The 19,474-nt window shown below is 39.2% G+C and overlaps 2 protein-coding genes and 1 pseudogene across 2 annotated transcripts; all 3 read right to left on the bottom strand.

The window, feature by feature from the left end:
- Window positions 1-978: 978 nt before the first annotated feature.
- On the bottom strand, window positions 979-2,897 carry LOC125008527. Its single transcript, XM_047585812.1, has 5 exons — window positions 2,882-2,897; window positions 2,370-2,423; window positions 1,955-2,278; window positions 1,454-1,798; window positions 979-983 (listed from the first exon to the last, which is right to left on the bottom strand). Exons 1-5 carry the CDS (start codon window positions 2,895-2,897, stop codon window positions 979-981), a joined length of 744 nt encoding a protein of 247 aa, XP_047441768.1.
- Window positions 2,898-6,376: 3,479 nt separating this feature from the next.
- Window positions 6,377-9,613, bottom strand: LOC125008526. Its single transcript, XM_047585811.1, has 7 exons — window positions 9,286-9,613; window positions 7,939-7,992; window positions 7,524-7,847; window positions 7,035-7,379; window positions 6,754-6,888; window positions 6,582-6,628; window positions 6,377-6,499 (listed from the first exon to the last, which is right to left on the bottom strand). Exons 1-7 carry the CDS (start codon window positions 9,611-9,613, stop codon window positions 6,377-6,379), a joined length of 1,356 nt encoding a protein of 451 aa, XP_047441767.1.
- Window positions 9,614-14,436: 4,823 nt separating this feature from the next.
- On the bottom strand, window positions 14,437-18,639 carry LOC125008524 (annotated as a pseudogene).
- Window positions 18,640-19,474: the final 835 nt, after the last annotated feature.

Below are 19,474 nucleotides of genomic sequence, written 5' to 3'. Positions count from 1 at the left end.
CTTTGAAACGGAAGTTCAAATTGACATGATTTAACTCTTCAATAATCCCACTTGGTAATTCTTTATTAAAGGGTTTTATTTTGTAAAGAGTGCAAAGAAAATACTGTTTATACGAACTTTGCAAAAAAAAGCACTGCTGTGATTTTGCTATACATTATATACTGCATGAAGGCTGACGCTGTATTAAAGTGCTCAAATTAAACCAATATACAATTTCTAAATGTATTTGTTATATGTGGTCAAAAATCATTCCATTTTACCACCATCTATTAATCACTGCTATATAGTTTATTATATGAACACAGACTAAAATAAGAAGGAATGCAAAGCAAGATAACATGTACAATATATACATAATTTGTCATCATTATAATCTTATACATACCCAAAGGGATCAAATTAGTTACATGTCAAAAAGCATCACCTTCTGTGACTAACAGAGAACAATGATGGAGAAAGTATTTAGTCTCCCTAAAACACTAGAAATCAAATTTATCAATCAAACGCCCGTAACAAATTGCATCTATTTAACCCAGTAAAAATAAGACACGTTTACAGAAAGTTTTGAAGAAAATAACTAAAACCTCAATAATATCCTCAATAACCTCTCTTAAGAAAGAACACTTCCGTAAAAAAAAATAATATGTGTATACATATATATATATATGTATATGTGTGTGTGTGTATACACACATCACACACACACACATACATGTATATACATGTGCATATATATATATATATATATTATATATATATATATATATTATATATATATATATATATATATATATATATATGTATATATATATATATATATATGCACATCAAATAACATCAAATAAAATCCTCACCTAATTCCCTAAAAGCTTGACATCAGAGTAGATGCTCTGTCCATCGAGTGCCTTTTCACCCATCCTTGCTCTCTGCTTATCTTTCTTCCTAAAATTTGGCATGGCATAAACCAATGTATCTTCATCAATCTGTAAAAACATAAGGAAAACATTATTTCATGGAAGAAACATAAATGTGAAACATCTGAAATCATATAAAATAATTTACCGGCTGACTTCGTTGAACACCAGTGGTTGTTCCAGCATTTTCTTGCAGGGGAACAGGCGCTAGATTTTAGATTGGCAAAGGAAGGAAAATAATCAGCATACAGTGATACATGAAGCAATAAAAATACAAAGAAATAAGTGTAGTTTTATTACCACTGAAACAATCGCACTTTTGTTTCTTGAGGGTGTAAACCAGTAAGGCTATAACAACCAAGCTTATAGCCAGAGCAACAGACAGCAGATACAGAACTGTTGTCTGAGAAGCAAAGATGTTTGCTGCTGTAAAATAAAAAAATAAAATTAAAAAAAAGTAATACAGAAAAAAATCCATTAAATGACTATGGAGCTTGTGTTTTAATTGTATTTAATATAATCAATACATAGCTGGTTACCATTAATCTCCTGCTTTGTTTCCTCTCCAAAAATGATCTGCCCACATGTTGCCACTGCACAGTGGTACTTTCCAACATCAGAGAAGCTGTTGAAGTTGTAGACACATTTCTGTGGAGCACGATCCTCAGGACTCTCACATTCATCGCCTCTGTTTCTATGAACACGAATCAGACTGAGATGAGACTCATCTGATCCAGCTCTGAACCAGAACACACTGTGACCTTCTGAACACGTCTGATTCTCGGAGGCAGAGAGGACTGAACACTGCAGAGACACAGAGTCTCCTGGATGGACTGGATCAGGTGGAAAGTCTTGAATGACAGCAGTGATGTCAAGTTCAGGTCCTGTGAAATGAGGACATGACATACTTGTTCAAAGACACTAATGTCAAACACACAGCTTTTCTTGACGTCCCTCGTCAAGAAAAGCTTGAAAAAAGAGGAACTACCACAAATAAAATGAAAGAGAGTTTCAGGAAGTTGCACATGTGTAACATTTACCTTTGACTATCAGAAGAGTAACATTCAAAAAGGTTATTTGTAGTTCAAGTATTTGTTCACAGTAGTAAAAGGCAGTATCACTCAGCTTTGTTTGTTTAATGTGGAGAACATATGTTCCATTCCCTTGTTTTGCAGTGAAGTGAGGAGTCTGGTTAATAGCGGGATGATCAAAAGTGTAAGTCGCTCCTAAGACTTCGGGCAACTTTCCAGCTACAACTCTCTTCCAGAATAACAATCCTCCAGTTTTGGAGCGACTACATGTTAGAGTCACATCTTCTCCAGCAGCAACAGTCTTTGTTGCAAAATACTGGTCGTCTGTGCATCCTGAAAAACAAATTTAACACGATGCATTTACACAGAAGAAGGCTACATTAACTGAAACAGAAGTCAAACTGAACTAGGTGCGAATACTCACGTCCAACCGTGAACACGAGAGCTGCGCAAAATAGGATCAACATTTTCTTTTTAACTCACTTGAGACAAATAATTTATATCGCAGTGCACGAAGACTGAGCTTAATGTGTGATTCTATTAATTGGGAGGAGACAATGAAATGGGAGGGATACAACTGTCAAACAGTCTGATTGGTCTGTTATGTTGTGGCTTTTAAAGTCTACCACAAAAGTGGAAAATATCTTTACCAGGGCTTCTGGTATGCATACATGATGGATGGGGGAAATGTTTTGATGCTGAGCAACCGTTGATGCTGTGTCATTTCTATATTTAACACACTTTTTCTTATCAGTGAGGAGATTACAAATACAAAATACAAATACTAAGATCTTAGAGCATAAAGAAAAGAAACAATGTATTATGTGTAGCTGTTTAATCAATCATCTAATATTACTTTCTCATGTGATTGGCATTGTTTCTTTGAGTTCAACAGAAAAGTAAAGCTATCCTGATGCTGACAGGTGAAAGACAAACACTGAAAGCCAGACATGTTCGAATCTTATATATTAATACTGAAGTGAAACCAACTGGCAGGGCTTCCTCTTTCTGTAACAACAATACACATAAATAATCCTGCCCTCTGTCTTTGTCTTTTGTGCTGCTGCCACCATTTGGTGGGAGACTGATGGTTTGTTGATTCATTGAGACCTAAGGTTCATTCAGAAGCAGTTTTAAACACAGTTAACTAAAACACACTTGTGTTGTCCATAAATCCATTCAACTATTGTTTGAACTGAGCATAAAGATGGATCTTGTTCAGCTGTAAAGTCAAAAAGTGGAATCTAACCATAACATAACTAAAATATTATTATTATTATTAGCTTTAGAATTTGTCTTCATCGCGGTCTTCAAAAGAAAAGAAAATGAGCTCAACTTTTACTTTTGTTTATTGCTTTAATTAATAGATTGGTGTTGCTGTGGAGAGAGTGAGCAGCACCAAATTCCTGGACCCACACACAGTCCGTTCAGCCTTCTGCCTCCATCAGAGCCTCCATTCCCACTCCACCAGACTCAAAAACAGCTTCATCCACTAGGCCACAGGTCTTCAACAGGTGGTCTGTGGGGTTACTGTAGGGTGGCCCAAAATCTTTAATTCCAGTTGATGGTGATGGTGACCTGTCCCGAGTGAACCCCACCTCTCACCCAGTGATAGCTGGGATAGGCTCCGACCCCCGCGACCCTAGTGAAGATAAGCGGTAGGAGATGAGACGAGATGAGATGAGATGAGATGAGATAATCGAGGTTATCTTTCAGTCAGCACTCACTCAGTGATTCAGTGATACAGGAGCTGTCTCAACTAGGGCTGGGGGATTCGATACCAAGGCCAGTATCGGTATAGAATTGATACCAGTGTGATGGGATCGATACTTCTGTTCCAGTTTCTCTTCTATATGTCCAGTAAATTATTCCTGACAGAGTTCATGCATTCTCTCCAAGTCTGCAGGAGCTTCTCCATCTCCACAGAGGTGGATATGGAAAGAGTTTGACACTCAAATCCTAGAATCACAGCAGCATCGCACAACTGGTACTGATGCTATTACTGAAATGCATCGGAAGAGAAGACAGTTATGTAGACCCACTTCTTTGGTGGAAGATGAATGAGCCAACATTTCTCTGAGTAATTTTCATTTGCTCAACAGACTTTGTTACTGACTTTATATTCCACTGTTGTTGTGTTGTTTACATTGTTATATTTTTGTTTCATTTTTTTTGTTTTCATTTTCTCATTTTGCACTAGTTACTTTTTACTAAAGCAATTGTGTGTAATAAAAGGGGAATTATTAAATTGTTATACAGTTAAATAGTTTACATTGTAAATATTTAATAGAAACAGGTTTATTTGACTCAAATATTTCTCCCGTGTTTTATTATGATCAACTAACTAAAGGGAAAATTGTGACATTATTCAGGGATCATGATGTTTCAAGTAAAAAGTATTGGTATTGATATCACTGATACTGGCCCTTCATTTACTTGGCATCAGATCGATGCCAAGGTTCCAAGTACCCACCGCTAGCCTCCTGTAAACAGTAGGCCTCACCCCTGTCGCTTCTGAGGCTCCACATTACACCAACTCTGACAGGTTCCATGCAATTGACCTGGGAGCCTATTCAGTCTCCAGGTGAAATCCAGATGCAGACTGCAGAAGAGAAGGTAAAAGTGCAGCTCGCTCCCATCAGCCAAATGAGGCCATAATGTTTTGGTGATTCTCTGTCCCTACTACATTTAGCTATGTTTAAATGTAAAGGTATGTACCCTGCTGTTGCACATGCTTGAAATTCGATCATGCATTATTTGAATTGTTTAATATTGAATACAAATTGATGATAATAATGTTTATTTATAAATAGCACTAGGCCGAGTCTAATATAGAACACATGGTAGGGGGTCTCTACTTAATCTTGCCATCAATTTGGGGTCCTTGGCCTGAAAAACATTGAAGAGCCCTGCACCAGGCTGTCAGGAAGCTGAACACTCTCCCCACTCTGGACTCTGAACCCTCTGACCTACAGAAGGACTGTCTTTTTTGCCCATATACAATACATCATACAGAAACTTTGTGCTGCTATTACTCTCTTTTGCACGTTTATAAACTCTACCTCATGAAAAACTTTTGCTGATGTGTCTACATATACACTGTGAACTCTTTATTTTATTATTTTATTGCTTTTTTAATACTAGTAAACGTCCTCATTTGCTGTGCACTTTAGTTATTGTTTACTTTAGTGTAAGGATATGTCTGTCTTTATCTGTTGTGCCTGTACACGTTACATCTTCACTGTGGGATAGTAAGAAATGTTTTTTTGATTCCGTTGTATGTCTGGTACATGTGAAGAAATTGACAATAATGCTGACTTTGAAAAAAAAAACAAACACATTGGATAGGTTAAGAATGCAGTATTACAGGCAGCACGTTGATGTATAGATATGATTTATTTAAGCAGAACAACCAGGCATAACCAATATTCAGATGAACAACGGAGCCTCTTGAACCAGTCAAACATATTATCTTTACACCGGACACCTGTAATGGCTTAAAAATAACTTGTTTCCGTAATTTATTGAAATCTGGACAGAAAATATCTAACATTTTTGCAAAAAGACAAAGAGCACATAGATAATGAATACTATTTTTCCAGGTTGTATAGTAAAAAACAACTCAATAAAATTGGACACCGGTTAAAATAAAGCACATGCATTCATTTGATACATTGATTGGTTGGAAGTCGAGAGTCAGACTGATGAGTCTAAAAGGGACTATCCCAAAAGTGGTCAAGAGTAACACGAGACATCGACCTTGTGTGGTTGTAGCATCTCTGACAGTAATCTCCTGTTGACGCACATAGACATGTCTAGCTTAAATAGATATTCTTGACAGCTGAGCAAATGTGGAAGTGGTCATGCAGCCACAGTCTGTGTCTACTAGTGTTTCTTCTGCTTCTTATCTCATTGTTTCAGAAACAGTCATGAAAGATGGAGGGATGATGATGCTACATTAGATTTTTAGCAACACTATTAAAACACTATTATGCATCAAAATGCATAATCTGATAATCTGCATAAATGCATCCAAACAAAATCTACACAACAGTTTTATTAATGTACATATCGTCACTGTCCGATGAAAAACACGTATCTCCACTTTTGATGTTTTTTTGCTTTCTACAGTATACAACATGTCTGCATTCTACCCTAGCAACTGACACGTTCAGAATCTATATGACCGATGGAACGATGCTTTAAGATGCAATCTATGTAAAAAATATCTCCATTGGATGTCAGAAATGTCAGTCAAAAAGCATGTATCAAAAGCAGGTATGAAAAAAAGAAATTTGGAGATACGTGTTTTTCATCGGACAGCGACAATATCTTCATTTAAACCTATGATAACACACCACAGTTGCGGTAATCAGTTACTACAATGATCTGTGCTATGCAACCCCAAAGTTCAGAGAAGTTTAACCCAACCTAATAGTCTTGTCCGTGGCAGCGATTCTCTCCTCTTTCCACTTGTTTGGCCTTTTTGCCATCACCTCTGGTTTTCATCATGGTAAAGATGACAGTAGAATAAGTCTCTGTCTCCTCTGCAGTCTGAAAAATAAAACCATATGGCAAAAGACTATTTCTATAAATTCACACCGCGTTTTGTACAACTGTCTTAAAAACCACTCACCTGTGTGTACAGATCACCACTCACTGCAGCAGCATTTGTGTGCAGGGCTTCAAGAACACATAATAAAAACAAAATCTGCCATTAAATGATTGTGGCTAAACCCACAGCACAGTCACTTAGAACAGTCATATACTGTATGTGTGAAGAGCGAGGTACGAGTGTGTCTTATTACCAATGGAAGAATCACGCTCTCTTTTTTTGGCTGCGTAAATGAAGACTGCCAGAACAACCAGACTTATGGCCATGACAGCACACTGCAGAAACACTGCATTACGCTGCAAAGCATCCAACCCCCACAGACCGGTTTCTGAAATGTTATGAACACGACCAAAATGTTAACATTCACAATCTGTGAAAGTGTTTATATTATATTACATTACATATGTAAAGGAAAGTATTTATAGTTCTTTTACTGGCTGAAATTTCAAATAAAAAATTCAGTACTGAAACTACCATTAATCTCCTGCTTTGTTTCCTCTCCAAAAATGATCTGCCCACATGTTGCCACTGCACAGTGGTATTTTCCAACATCAGAGAAGCTGTTGAAGTTGTAGACACATTTCTGTGGAGCACGATCCTCAGGACTCTCACATTCATCGCCTCTGTTTCTATGAACACGAATCACACTGGGATGAGATTCATCTGATCCAGCTCTGAACCAGAACACACTGTGACCTTCTGAACACGTCTGATTCTCGGAGGCAGAGAGGACTGAACACTGCAGAGACACAGAGTCTCCTGGATGGACTGGATCAGGTGGAAAGTCTTGAATGACAGCAGTGATGTCAAGTTCAGGTCCTGTGAAATGAGGGCATGACATACTTGTTCAAAGACACTAATGTCAAACACAACGTCCCTCGTCAAGAAAAGCTTGAAAAAAGAGGAACTACCACAAATAAAATGAAAGAGAGTTTCAGGAAGTTGCACATGTGTAACATTTACCTTTGACTATCAGAAGAGTAACATTCAAAAAGGTTATTTGTAGTTCAAGTACTTGTTCACAGTAGTAAAAGGCAGTATCACTCAGCTTTGTTTGTTTAATGTGGAGAACATATGTTCCACTCCCTTGTTTTGCAGTGAAGTGAGGAGTCTGGTTAATAGCGGGATGATCAAAAGTGTAAGTCGCTCCTAAGACTTCGGGCAACTTTCCAGCTACAACTCTCTTCCAGAATAACAATCCTCCAGTTTTGGAGCGACTACATGTTAGAGTCACATCTTCTCCAGCAGCAACAGTCTTTGTTGCAAAATACTGGTCGTCTGTGCATCCTGAAAAACAAATTTAACACAATGCATTTACACAAAAGAAGGCTACATTAACTGAAACAGAAGTCAAACTGAACTAGGTGCGAATACTCACGTCCAACCGTGAACACGAGAGCTGCGCAAAATAGGATCAACATTTTCTTTTTAACTCACTTGAGACAAATAATTTATATCGCAGTGCACGAAGACTGAGCTTAATGTGTGATTCTATTAATTGGGAGGAGACAATGAAATGGGATGGATACTTGTAAGATGATCTGATTGGTCTGCCCACCATGATGGGTTTTAAGTGCACATCAAAGTGGAAATGATCTCAGGCAGGTCTTTTCAGTCTGTATGCTGTACATGGCCGAGACATTTGAAGTGTCTTAACTGAACATAAAACTAATAACACCCACCAGTTTCCATGGATCTAAAGAAGATTTATTCAATTTAAAAATACAGCAGTGAACATTTGTGGTGTACATACAAGGTCAGAAGTATAATTTCCACACGGACAGTTACAGTAAAATACGTACATACAGTAAAAAATCACTTATGGTTAACTTCTTTTGCTTTATATACTTCAACAATTGTAGTTAAATCATTATTAGTTTTTCTCCCTTGAATCACGGTGAACCTTTATATATGTATGTTATAATACAATGTAAAGGCAAAGACAGAGAGATGAGCATTTGTGTGTAGCAAATCGTCATCTCTCTATCTTTTGCTTTACTCTGCTGCCATCTTCAGTTGCTTCAGTGCATGTTTATGAAGTTACTGTATGTTCATTTTGTGCTTCACTTTTCAGCTTTTCATTTTTCAGTGTGTGGTGCTTTGCTGTGAAAGCTTTTCAGATTTTTTATTTAAACTGTGTTCAGTTTAAGCAATAATTTTATTAACTACTAAAATTGTAACTTCTAATGCTGATGTCTTCATACTTCTTATTTTCTTACACCGTGCTTATATGAAACACACACCTATCGCTGCTCACCAGTGTTTTTGTGGAAAAATATGCTGATTTAACAAATAGGCAGGGGGGCAGCAGGTACATTAGAACTGATAAAAAATATTTGTTGAGCACAGTTCAGTTGGACACTGGTCTATTTGCATTACATTCACTCTCATTTAGCTCTGCTTTGCCCCGTACTGTGAATGGTCCACTCTGTCTACAGGCTTGTGCAGATGGTGTACAGTGGATAGTCAACTAATGGTACCAATGGTATGAATTTATAGGTACATATTTTAAGTTACTTACTCCAGCACTGTTAAATAATGCACATGAGTATAACATACAAACAAACACAACTATAAGTTGACAAAGTTTTATTTAATCAGACTGAATCCAACTGATTAACCAGTGCTTACTCTAAGACTTAAAGCTCTCGTTCAAAATGTACAGGAAGGCCTTGTTCACATCTGATTACAATATTTCTGGTCCGAGATGTTCCACGATACTGACAGTGAGGAGGTCTGCCCTGGCTTTTCAGGTTACAGACAACAATCTCAAAGGGTTGGAGGCTTCTTCTCAAGCCATTTCCATATGGCGCTCCTGCTCCATCACAAATGGGTTTAACTAGGTTGGTGGTGGCTCTGATGAAAGTATGTGTCTCCCTGCATCCATTGCCGTTGGGTGCTTTGAGGCCTTTAGCTCCAATGACACTGTCACACCTGGTAGTACTCATTCCTGCATTGATATGCCGGTTTATAAAATTCCTATAACCGACATTTGCATCCTGAGAGAGCACGGCGGTAGAAAGCAGCAACAAACAGGCAAACTGGATCCTCATGATTCCCTGAAGAAAATATGAGAAAAATTTTTTTTAGAAAAAGTATGGCACAAGAGGTGACATTTTATCGCGAAAACATGATGTGTACACATTTCTGAGAGCAGAAACTTTATCACAATTGTCATTGCACTGTATTTTGTTCTTCACTGAAAAAGTGTTTAAAAAGAGTAGAAATTCAAATAGAACAGGTCTTAGAATCAACTGACACATCCTAAACTGTAATTATATTGATATGTTAATAAGAACATATAAATTCATTTGCTGCAGATATGCAGAGGAAACTAGTAAAAATCTGATGGTAAGTAAAAAGAAAAACACACCTTTAACTGCAACTCCTTTAGTTTGTTTTCTTTTCCAAGAAAGTCTTCTTGCTGCTAAAACAGACTAGAGAAATGTACAAAGTTAGTCCCATTTTTAGCAACACCACAATAACACAACAATATCGAAAACAATATTATTTACCTGTATCCTTATCGCAGGGATAGTGAGCAATAACAAGTCTCCCAAACTTTGAATTATTTATAGAGTTAATTTTGAACTTTGATTTCTTGGCAAAAGAGCAAAGTGGGAGGAGATTTCAAGGAAACGGAAAAAAAAAAATAAAAGTGGTTTTATTGTTTGTTGTTATGACATTTGGACAAAAACACACACATCTCCGCAGTTGGACCTACAACAATTCTGCACACATGAAAGCACATGTGGACATGTGACAATGATATTCAATATAATATAAATATATTATATTGAATATCATTTTTTATTTAAATGTATTTTGGGATGCTCTCAAAACATCATTTGAAAACATACGTTTTCAAGAAACAAATAAGAAAAATAAAATTTTAATGGTTTGGACAGATACTATTTTAGTAATTTCTACAATGCAGAAAAGTATTGAAGACATGAAAATGATAAAATAACACATATGGAATTTCACTGTTTGCCTTGATACTGCAGTGAATTTTTGCCATCTGGACACATGTATGATGTGAGACATGTTGGTACACAGCGTAAAATTCTTTTTCAGCTAATGAATCTACATGATCATGACAACATGTGCATCTATCTGGAAATTTCAAGAACCTTTGAAGTTTCTTCAGGTGCAGATAACATGGACTCTTGCCAAGAAAGTAGGACAAGATGTCAAAGCTGAAAATCATACGGCTAAATGCTTGTAATATGTAATAAGATAAAGGTATGGTATCAACTAGTGAAGTATGGCTTCGATCACACAAAAACACTACCAGGGTTCTGGATTTTATGATAAAATTGGGCACAATAACTGCAGAAATGAAATTAATCTTGAAATTCAAGAATCTGACCAGGGCCGTGCAGAGACCTTTGGAGGGGTAGGTGCTCCAAGTTAAAGGGGGCACATGGAGCACGCATTTGAAACACCATAGAGAAACATATCTTACAATACAACTGGTTGAATTGTCGCAACCCATATTCATAAAGAATGTATGATGGAATCACAACATACCATATAATTGTCCATACCTCATATCTTTGATAGAGAGCAGTGCTATGTTTTACCTGATGGGGTATGTTGAACAGCTTCTGTTGAGGGGGTTGGTGAGGAGGCTGCTGCTGCTATTGCTGGAGGTGGGCTGTATTGATCTGAGAGTGTAAACACTAAAAAGAATATGGGAGAGATAGTAGCTGATTAAACAAGTGGTACGTGACAAGGTGCAAGGAAAACTAACATTGAAAATGGGTCACTTTGGAGGAGACTACTTGCTGAACCAGGACTGACTGCTTAAACTAAACAGAACAAGTTGCCCGTTCGTAAACTGAAAGGGGTGCACTACCTCAGTAAAACCAAATGCAACTAATTATTTTCCCACCAACAAGACATGACTTTGCACTGCATAAACTGAAATGAGAACACTAATAATAGAAGAAAGAGAAGAAAACTGATTGCAGAATTAATTAATAAGCTCCATTGTGCTGATTCATAATCTGCCCTTCATTATTCTTAATGCTAAATCACAATTCAAATTCTTCTAATTATTATTGTCCAAAACTATGTGAATATGCATGTACATTGCACAGTTTTAGTAAATAACATATGCCTCATTGCCTCTAGAAACATAGGAAAAATACAGCCACTTACTTGACAGTAAAATGATACATCTCTCTAATGCACTTCTCCATGACAAAAGAAACATATACAAACAAAAAATCCTGACATACAGTGGGGGAAATAAGTATTTGATCCCCTGCTGAATTTGTAAGTTTGCCCACTTCCATAGAAATGATCAGACTCTGGTTTTTAATGGTTGTTTACTGGTTATGGGTATAGACAGAATATCAGTCGAAAATGCATAAAAAACACAATCTAAAAGTTATAAATTGTTATGTATTTTATTAAGGGAAATAAGTATTTGATCCCCAAGCACAACACAAGTCAGTACTTTGTAGAGAAACCTTTGTTGGCAAGCACAGCAATGAGACGTTTCTTGTAGTTGGTCACCAGGTTTGCACACAGCGCAGGAGGGATTTTGGCCCATTCATCTTTACAGACAGTCTCTAAATCCTTCAAGTTTCTTGGCTGCCTCTTGGAAACTCAGAGCTTCAGCTCCCTCCACAGGTTTTCGATCGGGTTAAGGTCTGGAGACTGACTAGGCCACTCCATGACCTTAATATGCTTCTTCTTGAGCCACTCCTTTGTTCTCCTGGCAGTATGTTTTGGGTCATTGTCATGTTGGAAAACCCACCCACGAGGCATCTTCAGTGTTCTTGCTGAGGAAAGAAGGTTTTTGTCCAAGATGTTACAGTGCATGGCTGCATTCATTGGCCCCATAATGCGGTGAAGTTGCCCTGTACCCTTTGCTGAAAAACAGCCCCAAAACATGATGTTTCCACCTCCATGCTTAACCGTGGGTATGGTGTTCTTTGGGTCATACTCACGTTTTTTCATCCTCCAAACACGGCGGGTCGAGTTAATGCCAAATAGCTCAACTTTGGTTTCGTCAGACCACAGCACTTTCTCCCAAGCCTTCTCTGAGTCATTTAGATGTTCACTGGCAAACTTAAGGCGGGCCTGTACATGTGCCTTCTTGAGCAGGGGGACCTTGCGGGCACTGCAAGAGTTCAATCCATAACGGCGCAGTGTGTTGCCAACTGTTTTCTTGGTGACGGAGGTCCCAACTGCTTCCAGATCATTAACAAGCTCCTGCCGTGTTGTTTTAGGCTGCTCCCTCACCTTTCTCATCATCATCCTCACTCCATGAGGCGAGATTTTGCGGGGAGCTCCAGACCGAGGACAGTTGATGGTCCTTTTATGGGTCTTCCACTTGCGAATAATGGCACCAATAGTTGTCACCTTCTCACCAAGCCTTTTGCTGATGGTTTTGTAACCTATACCAGCCTTGTGCAGGTCTACAATCTTGTCCCTGACATCTTTTGACAGCTCTTTGGTCTTGCCCATGGTGCTGTAGAAGTTGGAATGTAAGAAACTGATTCTTAGAGCAGGTGTGCTTTATATACATGACGAGTTAAGATCAGGAGTATTGGTAATTAGTTGACTGAGCACAGCTGTGTGCCACATGCGCACCAGCCAATCTGTAGGAGCCTGAATTCTAAGTGAATTGTTGGGGATCAAATACTTATTTCCCTTAATAAAATACATAACAATTTATAACTTTTAGATTGTGTGTTTTTTATGCATTTTCGATTAATATTCTGTCTATACCCATAACCAGTAAACAACCATAAAAACCAGAGTCTGATCATTTCTATGGAAGTGGGCAAACTTACAAATTCAGCAGGGGATCAAATACTTATTTCCCCCACTGTATATGGAGCCAGAACCCTGCCTTTAATATTTGACATTGACAACAGAATCTGTGGCATTGAAAAAAAGTATTGGCATTGTAACAAACATTGTATCCATACTGAAAGTATTGGCATTGATAAATGTTCAACTGGAAAATAAAACAGGCATAGTAAATGGCATATTTTATTTGAGTTTTTGATATACGTGTTTTTCAATGTCAGTCTTCAGATTTCTTCTTCATGTCCATCTTTTTTCAGTGTCTTTCAGTGTTTTTTGTTTGTTTGTTTGTTTGTTTTTGTTTTTTCAGTTTCAACGTTTCGTTTTTCAGTTTCCAAGTTACTGGCAGGATTTTGGCGTGGAAGAGAGGGTATGGGGAGCATGACTAGGGACTCACAAACGTACCTCCAGGTTAGGGCTGGGAATCGTTTAAAAAATGTCGATATCAGTACCGATACAAATTGAGCACTTCATTCGATACTTTTTTCAACTTCATTTGATATTAATCATGTGAAGAGAAAGCAATCCGTTGCGTAAATGTCATCACTCCTCCCCATTCAAAAATCTTTTACATGAATACATTTTGAAAGTGCTCAAATATTTATTGAATAACTAGACAAACATGTACCGTATTTTCCGCACTATAAGGCGCACCGGATTATAAGGCGCACCTTCAATGAATGGCCTATTTTAAAACTTTGTTCATATATAAGGCGCACCGCATTATAAGGCGCATAGAATAGACGCTACAGTAGAGGCTGGGGTTACGTTATGCATCCATTAGAGCTGCGCTAAAGGGAATGTCAACAAAATATTTTTTTATTAATAGATTACAAACCAGCGTTCTGACAACTCCGTTCACTCCCAAAATGGATAAACAGCCGTTTTATTATTTTCCCCGAGGTAAAGTCAGTGACGTGGTATTTCGTTTATCTTTTAACAACAGCAAGGTATAACATGTAGTGCAACATTTATATCACATAGTGGAGGGGAACTTTTCCTCGATTCAATAAACACGTAAAAAACAGTCTCATACTGTTACGGTAAATCAAACGTTAGTGCAATCACAATATAGTAACACTCGAACCACATGGGAGCGCATGGAGTCGTAGATCAATAGGGACGGGGCTGTGTGGAAAAAGCCACCCCGTCTCTTCACGTAAATTTCTCTCAACCACTCGCTCATCTTTTCTTCATCCATCCATCCGTTCGAGTTAGCTTTGATGACGACGCCGCCTGGAAAGTTTTCTTTTGGCAAGGTCTTCCTCTTGAACATAGCCATGGGAGGAAGTTTCTGGCCATTAGCCTGGCAACCGAGAACTACAGTGAAGGACGACTTCTCATTCCCTGTGGTGCGAACATTTATCGTACCGTTTTATCCACAGTGCGGTTCACAGGAATATCAAAGGTGAGTGGAACCTCGTCAATGTTGATGGTGTGCTCCGGCCGGATATTTTTTTCAGTAATCTTGTTTTTGCAATATGCGCGGAAAGTGTCCAGCTTTTCTTGGTAGTCTTTTTGTCAGTTGCTGTGAAACAGTAGTTCGTGTGCGGATGGAGAGATTACGTCTTTTCATAAACCGAAAGCACCAAGAAGCACCGCCTTTAAATTCATTAATGTTAAGTTCGCTTGCTAGCGCTGTTGCCTTCATTCGAATAGTGATTGTACTGACACTTCTACTTGCTGTTCTCTGTTCAACAAGCCACTGTTCGAGTTTGTCCTCCAACTGCAGCCATCTCGCTTTGTTCCCTCGGAAACTCTGTTTAGTCTTCTTTACTTGGCGCAGGTCATCTTGTTGCTTCCTCCACTTCCGCACCATTGATTCGTTAATGTTAAATTCTCTCGCTGCTGCTCTATTCCCGTGTTCTACTGCGTGACTGATCGCCTTGAGTTTAAACTCTGCGTCGTAAGCGTGTCTCTTAATAGGAGCCATTTGGGGTCTTTACATAAACACACAAATGGAAATGAAACGGCACGCCTCGCGCAGTCATATATCCCAGCATGCACCGCGCGCTTCTTCTACGGGGGAAAATGAAGTCGGCGGCTGCTTACCGTAGTTGCGAGACCTGCTGTGGCTCAATATTGGTCCATATATAAGGCGCACCAGATTATAAGGCGCACTGTCAGCTTTTGAGAAAATTGGAGGTTTTTAGGTGCGCCTTATAGTGCGGAAAATACGGTACAACAAAGTACTATTTGGGCTGTGTAATTTTAAACATCACAACCAATATTCTGAATCTAACCAGTAACATTTATATATTACTTGAAGCTATCGACCGTTGCGCCGTGTCCTGTTTAAATGACGAAGATGATGCTGGTGTAGAAGCCGGCTTCTTAAACACAGTGCAATTCTCCACCCTGAGGTTTGTTCCGTCCGCCATACAAACTATTATTGTTGCCGTGGTACTGATACCCAGCCCTTCTCCAGGTTATAAAACTGGGCTGGGGTAAATGGCAGCCTCTACTGCTACCTGCCTCTCGCTATCAAAAGATGACTGTGTTCTGTCGTTTTCTGCTACCTCTGTGGTTCTGAGGATGCACGCAATGCCATTACTGTCATCCCCATACATTTTTGCTCCACATCTCAAATGGCTTCTACAAACACGAGGTATGAGTTAATATATATGTTAGGTTACATGTTTTCTTTGCTGTTGAATATCGGATATTTGAAAAATTATTGCATACGAACTGTGACTGCATTGACGCAACCGTCCAATGGTTCCGATGTATATATCTGTACACATGTGACGTTTTTTGAGGGGCGGGGCTTAACTGGTTGTCAAACATCTCAAACTCTATAGCAGGCATGTCAAACTCAGTTTGGCTCTGGGGCCGGATCCAGACTTTCTGTTCTCAGGTGGGCCGGATCAGTAAAAGAATGTCAACTCCAAATATTTAGCTTTGTTTTTCAGTACTATGCTTTATCATTCAGCCTACATTTGTAGCCTACCCTACATATTATAATCACGGATAACAAGGGATCTTTTCTAAGCACAACACATTTATTCAAAACCAATGGGAAAAAAAATATTTTTCATGTTTGGCCGTGAATGTGTTAACAACTGGTTTATTTTAACAGTTGAGTGCATGCAGTTTTACACCTGAACCAACTCACCACACTAAACAAACTCAAGTGGGAGCTATGAAAAAAATATTTTCGCCTTAATTGTCATACTGCTTTGAAATAAATAAAAAAAGAAATACAAAATAAAATAAAATAAATAAATAAAATAAACAGTTATAGCAGTGCATGGGTAATAAGATTAGACAACATCAGATCAAACTACTAGGCTGGGCCTACTGAAGCTGAGAATATACTGTACAATATAAATTGTCTTTAATATGAAACCAGATTAATCTTATTTTTAATTATCTGTATTCATGAGTGCAAACAAATTCCGTGTCATCACACTTTTTTTCTCTCTCTCACTGTACTCCTGCAGTCTACTTGCTGCTGCTGGCTCCTGAAACTTGGCATCTTTTTGCCTTCATAACTGCATCGATATTAGGTGTCAAATCCTGAGTAGCAGCACATTTAACAATGTCATTCAAGTGTTTATTTGTTAACCTTGAGCGCTGCTTTGTTTTATTATTGTTCATTACGGAGAACACCTGTTCACAAAGATAAGTAGTCCCAAACATGGATAGAACCTTTGCAGCCATGGCTGTTAATTTGGGGTAATCTGGCACAAGATATTGATAAAACGTATCCAATCCCACGGACCCAAATTTATCCTTCATAGCGGAATTGCACTGCAAGTCAATAAGCTCGAGTTGAATGTCAGCTGGCATATCAGAAGGCTTCACTGTAAATGGCGAGCGAAAAAAGCCAAATTTGTTCTCAAGTTCACTGAATACCTGAAACATCTGCTCAAACTCTCGCAGCAAATCTGTTATGTTGTCTTTATATTTATCCAAATCATTATCAGGACAGTCCGGTGCCTTCGGACGCACAGCTGTGAGACAAGAGAAATGCGCGGTGTCACCGTTCGATAGTTGCGTCTCCCACAGTGACAGTTTCATCTTGAACGCACTTATGCTGTCGTAATATTGAGTGACAACTCTGTCACGGCCCTGCAATATAGTGTTAAGTGTATTCAAGTGTTGTGTAATATCAACCATAAACGCAAGATCCTGTACCCATTCCTTGCATTTAAGTTCCTTTACTGGACGTCCCTTCTTCTCCATGAACTGTCCAATTTCCCCCTTGTAGCTCAAAGAAGCGCTTGAGTACTGCACCTCTGCTTAACCACCGCACGTCAGTGTGGTATGGTAGACCAGCATGAATGTCATTATCACTGAGAAATGTGTCAAACTGACGGTGATTTAGACCGCGCGCTCTGATGAAATTGACAGTTTTCACAACCACGCTCATAACATGGTCCATTTGCAGTGTTTTGCAACATAACGCCTCCTGGTGCAAAATACAGTGAAATGCCCAAAACTCTTGTCCTCCATTTGTGGTCTGTACTTTGTCACGGAATTTTGTGGCAACGCCTGCCTTTCTCTCGACCATTGATGGCGCACCGTCGGTAGCCAGGCTCACGGCACGGGACCAGTCCGCTCCCACCTTGTCCAGCGCTCCAACGAGAGCGCTGAAAATGTCATCTGCTTTTGTGGTGTCATTCATGGGCACCAATTCAAGCAGCTCCTCGGTGATGGTCAAAGTTTCATCAACACCTCTAATGAATATGGCCAGTTGAGCAATATCTGTGACATCGGTGCTCTCATCTATTGCAATTGAAAATGCGATAAATGACTTGATTTTCTCTTTCAGTTGGCTGCTCAAGTCACTTGAAAGTTCTGTCACCCGATCTGCGACGGTGTTCCTCGTTAGACTAATATTGGCAAAGGCAGGTCGCTTTTCAGGGCACACGACTTCTGCAGCCTTCAGCATGCATGTTTTTACAAACTCCCCATCAGAAAATGGCTTGGATGCCTGCACCAGCTGGTTGGCAATAATGTAGCTGGCTCTTACAGCCCCATCAGCGATATCGCGGCTGTGCGTAAAAAGAGACTGCTGTTTCTTCAGACCAGCGACCAATTTGTTTATCTCGTCTTTCCTTATTTGTCCTTTCAAGTGGTCATACTTGTCTTTATGATGAGTCTCATAGTGGCGCCGAATATTAAACTCTTTGAATACTGCAACTTGCTGATTACAAACCAAGCACACTGGTTTGGCATTCACTTCTGTGAATAAATACTTCTCCGTCCATTTCTCTTGGAAAACTCTGCACTCCGTGTCCACTCTTCTTTTTTTTGACAGGGCCATTTTGGGAAGGGTGTGTTGACCGATAACTTCTTTAGTAGTGGTGAATGGTGAAGCAAGATTGTCAGTGCCGCATGCTTGACGTGAGCGCTTTTACACATTTACTGCCCTCTAGCGGCCGGAGGGAGCATTTGGTTTGTATTTATTAAAAAAAATCACAACTTTTAATAGAAATGAGCTAGAGACTCGCTTCTTTTTTTGACATACTCAGAAATTTATACCGGGCCAGATTAAATCACCCAACGGGCCGGGTCTGGCCCGCGGGCCGTATGTTTGACATGCCTGCTCTATAGCCTGTCAACAGAGGTTAGCATATTTCAGTGGACTGTTTTGGCACGAAGCTCAAGCTTCCCTCTGTTTAGCCTCCAGTTACCATTGTGAGATCACAGTGATGTAGGCCATGAAGGGGTCTATACACTCAATGGTCCTGACACCTGGGAGCAGAGCCTGCACTGGAAGCGGCCCATCGGTAGGGATCTGCAGCCAGAATGTCTCGCCCCAAACAGCGGCATAAGCACTGGCATCGTCCCTGGCATCTCCCCCCAAAGAGTGGCACCTCCCCTATACAGTGGCATTGCCAGTTAACTTGTAAAAATACACATCAGGGCAATGGCCAGTGAGGTCACGTCTGTTTGGATCATGAGACCAAGGGGTAGAACTAAATCAAACAAACAAAATAATTTGGACTGTGTCGCAGTTCAAAAGTAACAGGGAAGACAAATACGAATATACGGACAAATAAATACGGACACTGTCAGGACTGTAGGTCACAGACAAGCAGCTGATCACGACTCAGCAAACTGATCATGGAGTACAG

The sequence above is a fragment of the Mugil cephalus genome, chromosome 5 (assembly GCF_022458985.1).
Source record: "Mugil cephalus isolate CIBA_MC_2020 chromosome 5, CIBA_Mcephalus_1.1, whole genome shotgun sequence".
Classification (NCBI taxonomy): Eukaryota; Metazoa; Chordata; class Actinopteri; order Mugiliformes; family Mugilidae; genus Mugil; species Mugil cephalus.
This window is presented reverse-complemented; position numbering and strand designations above follow the sequence as displayed.

Bases quoted from the DNA above. Each gene is read 5' to 3' on its own strand.
- LOC125008527 (XM_047585812.1), bottom strand. The intron at 2,279-2,369 runs GTGAGTATTCGC...TTTGTTTTTCAG, and splicing joins TCTCGTGTTCACGGTTGGAC to GATGCACAGACGACCAGTAT. The intron at 1,799-1,954 runs GTAAATGTTACA...CTCATTTCACAG, and splicing joins TACTCTTCTGATAGTCAAAG to GACCTGAACTTGACATCACT.
- LOC125008526 (XM_047585811.1), bottom strand. From the start codon at position 9,613: ATGAGGATCCAGTTTGCCTGTTTGTTGCTGCTTTCTACCGCCGTGCTC. The intron at 7,848-7,938 runs GTGAGTATTCGC...TTTGTTTTTCAG, and splicing joins TCTCGTGTTCACGGTTGGAC to GATGCACAGACGACCAGTAT. The intron at 6,500-6,581 runs GTGAGTGGTTTT...TTTATTTTTCAG, and splicing joins GTGGTGATCTGTACACACAG to ACTGCAGAGGAGACAGAGAC.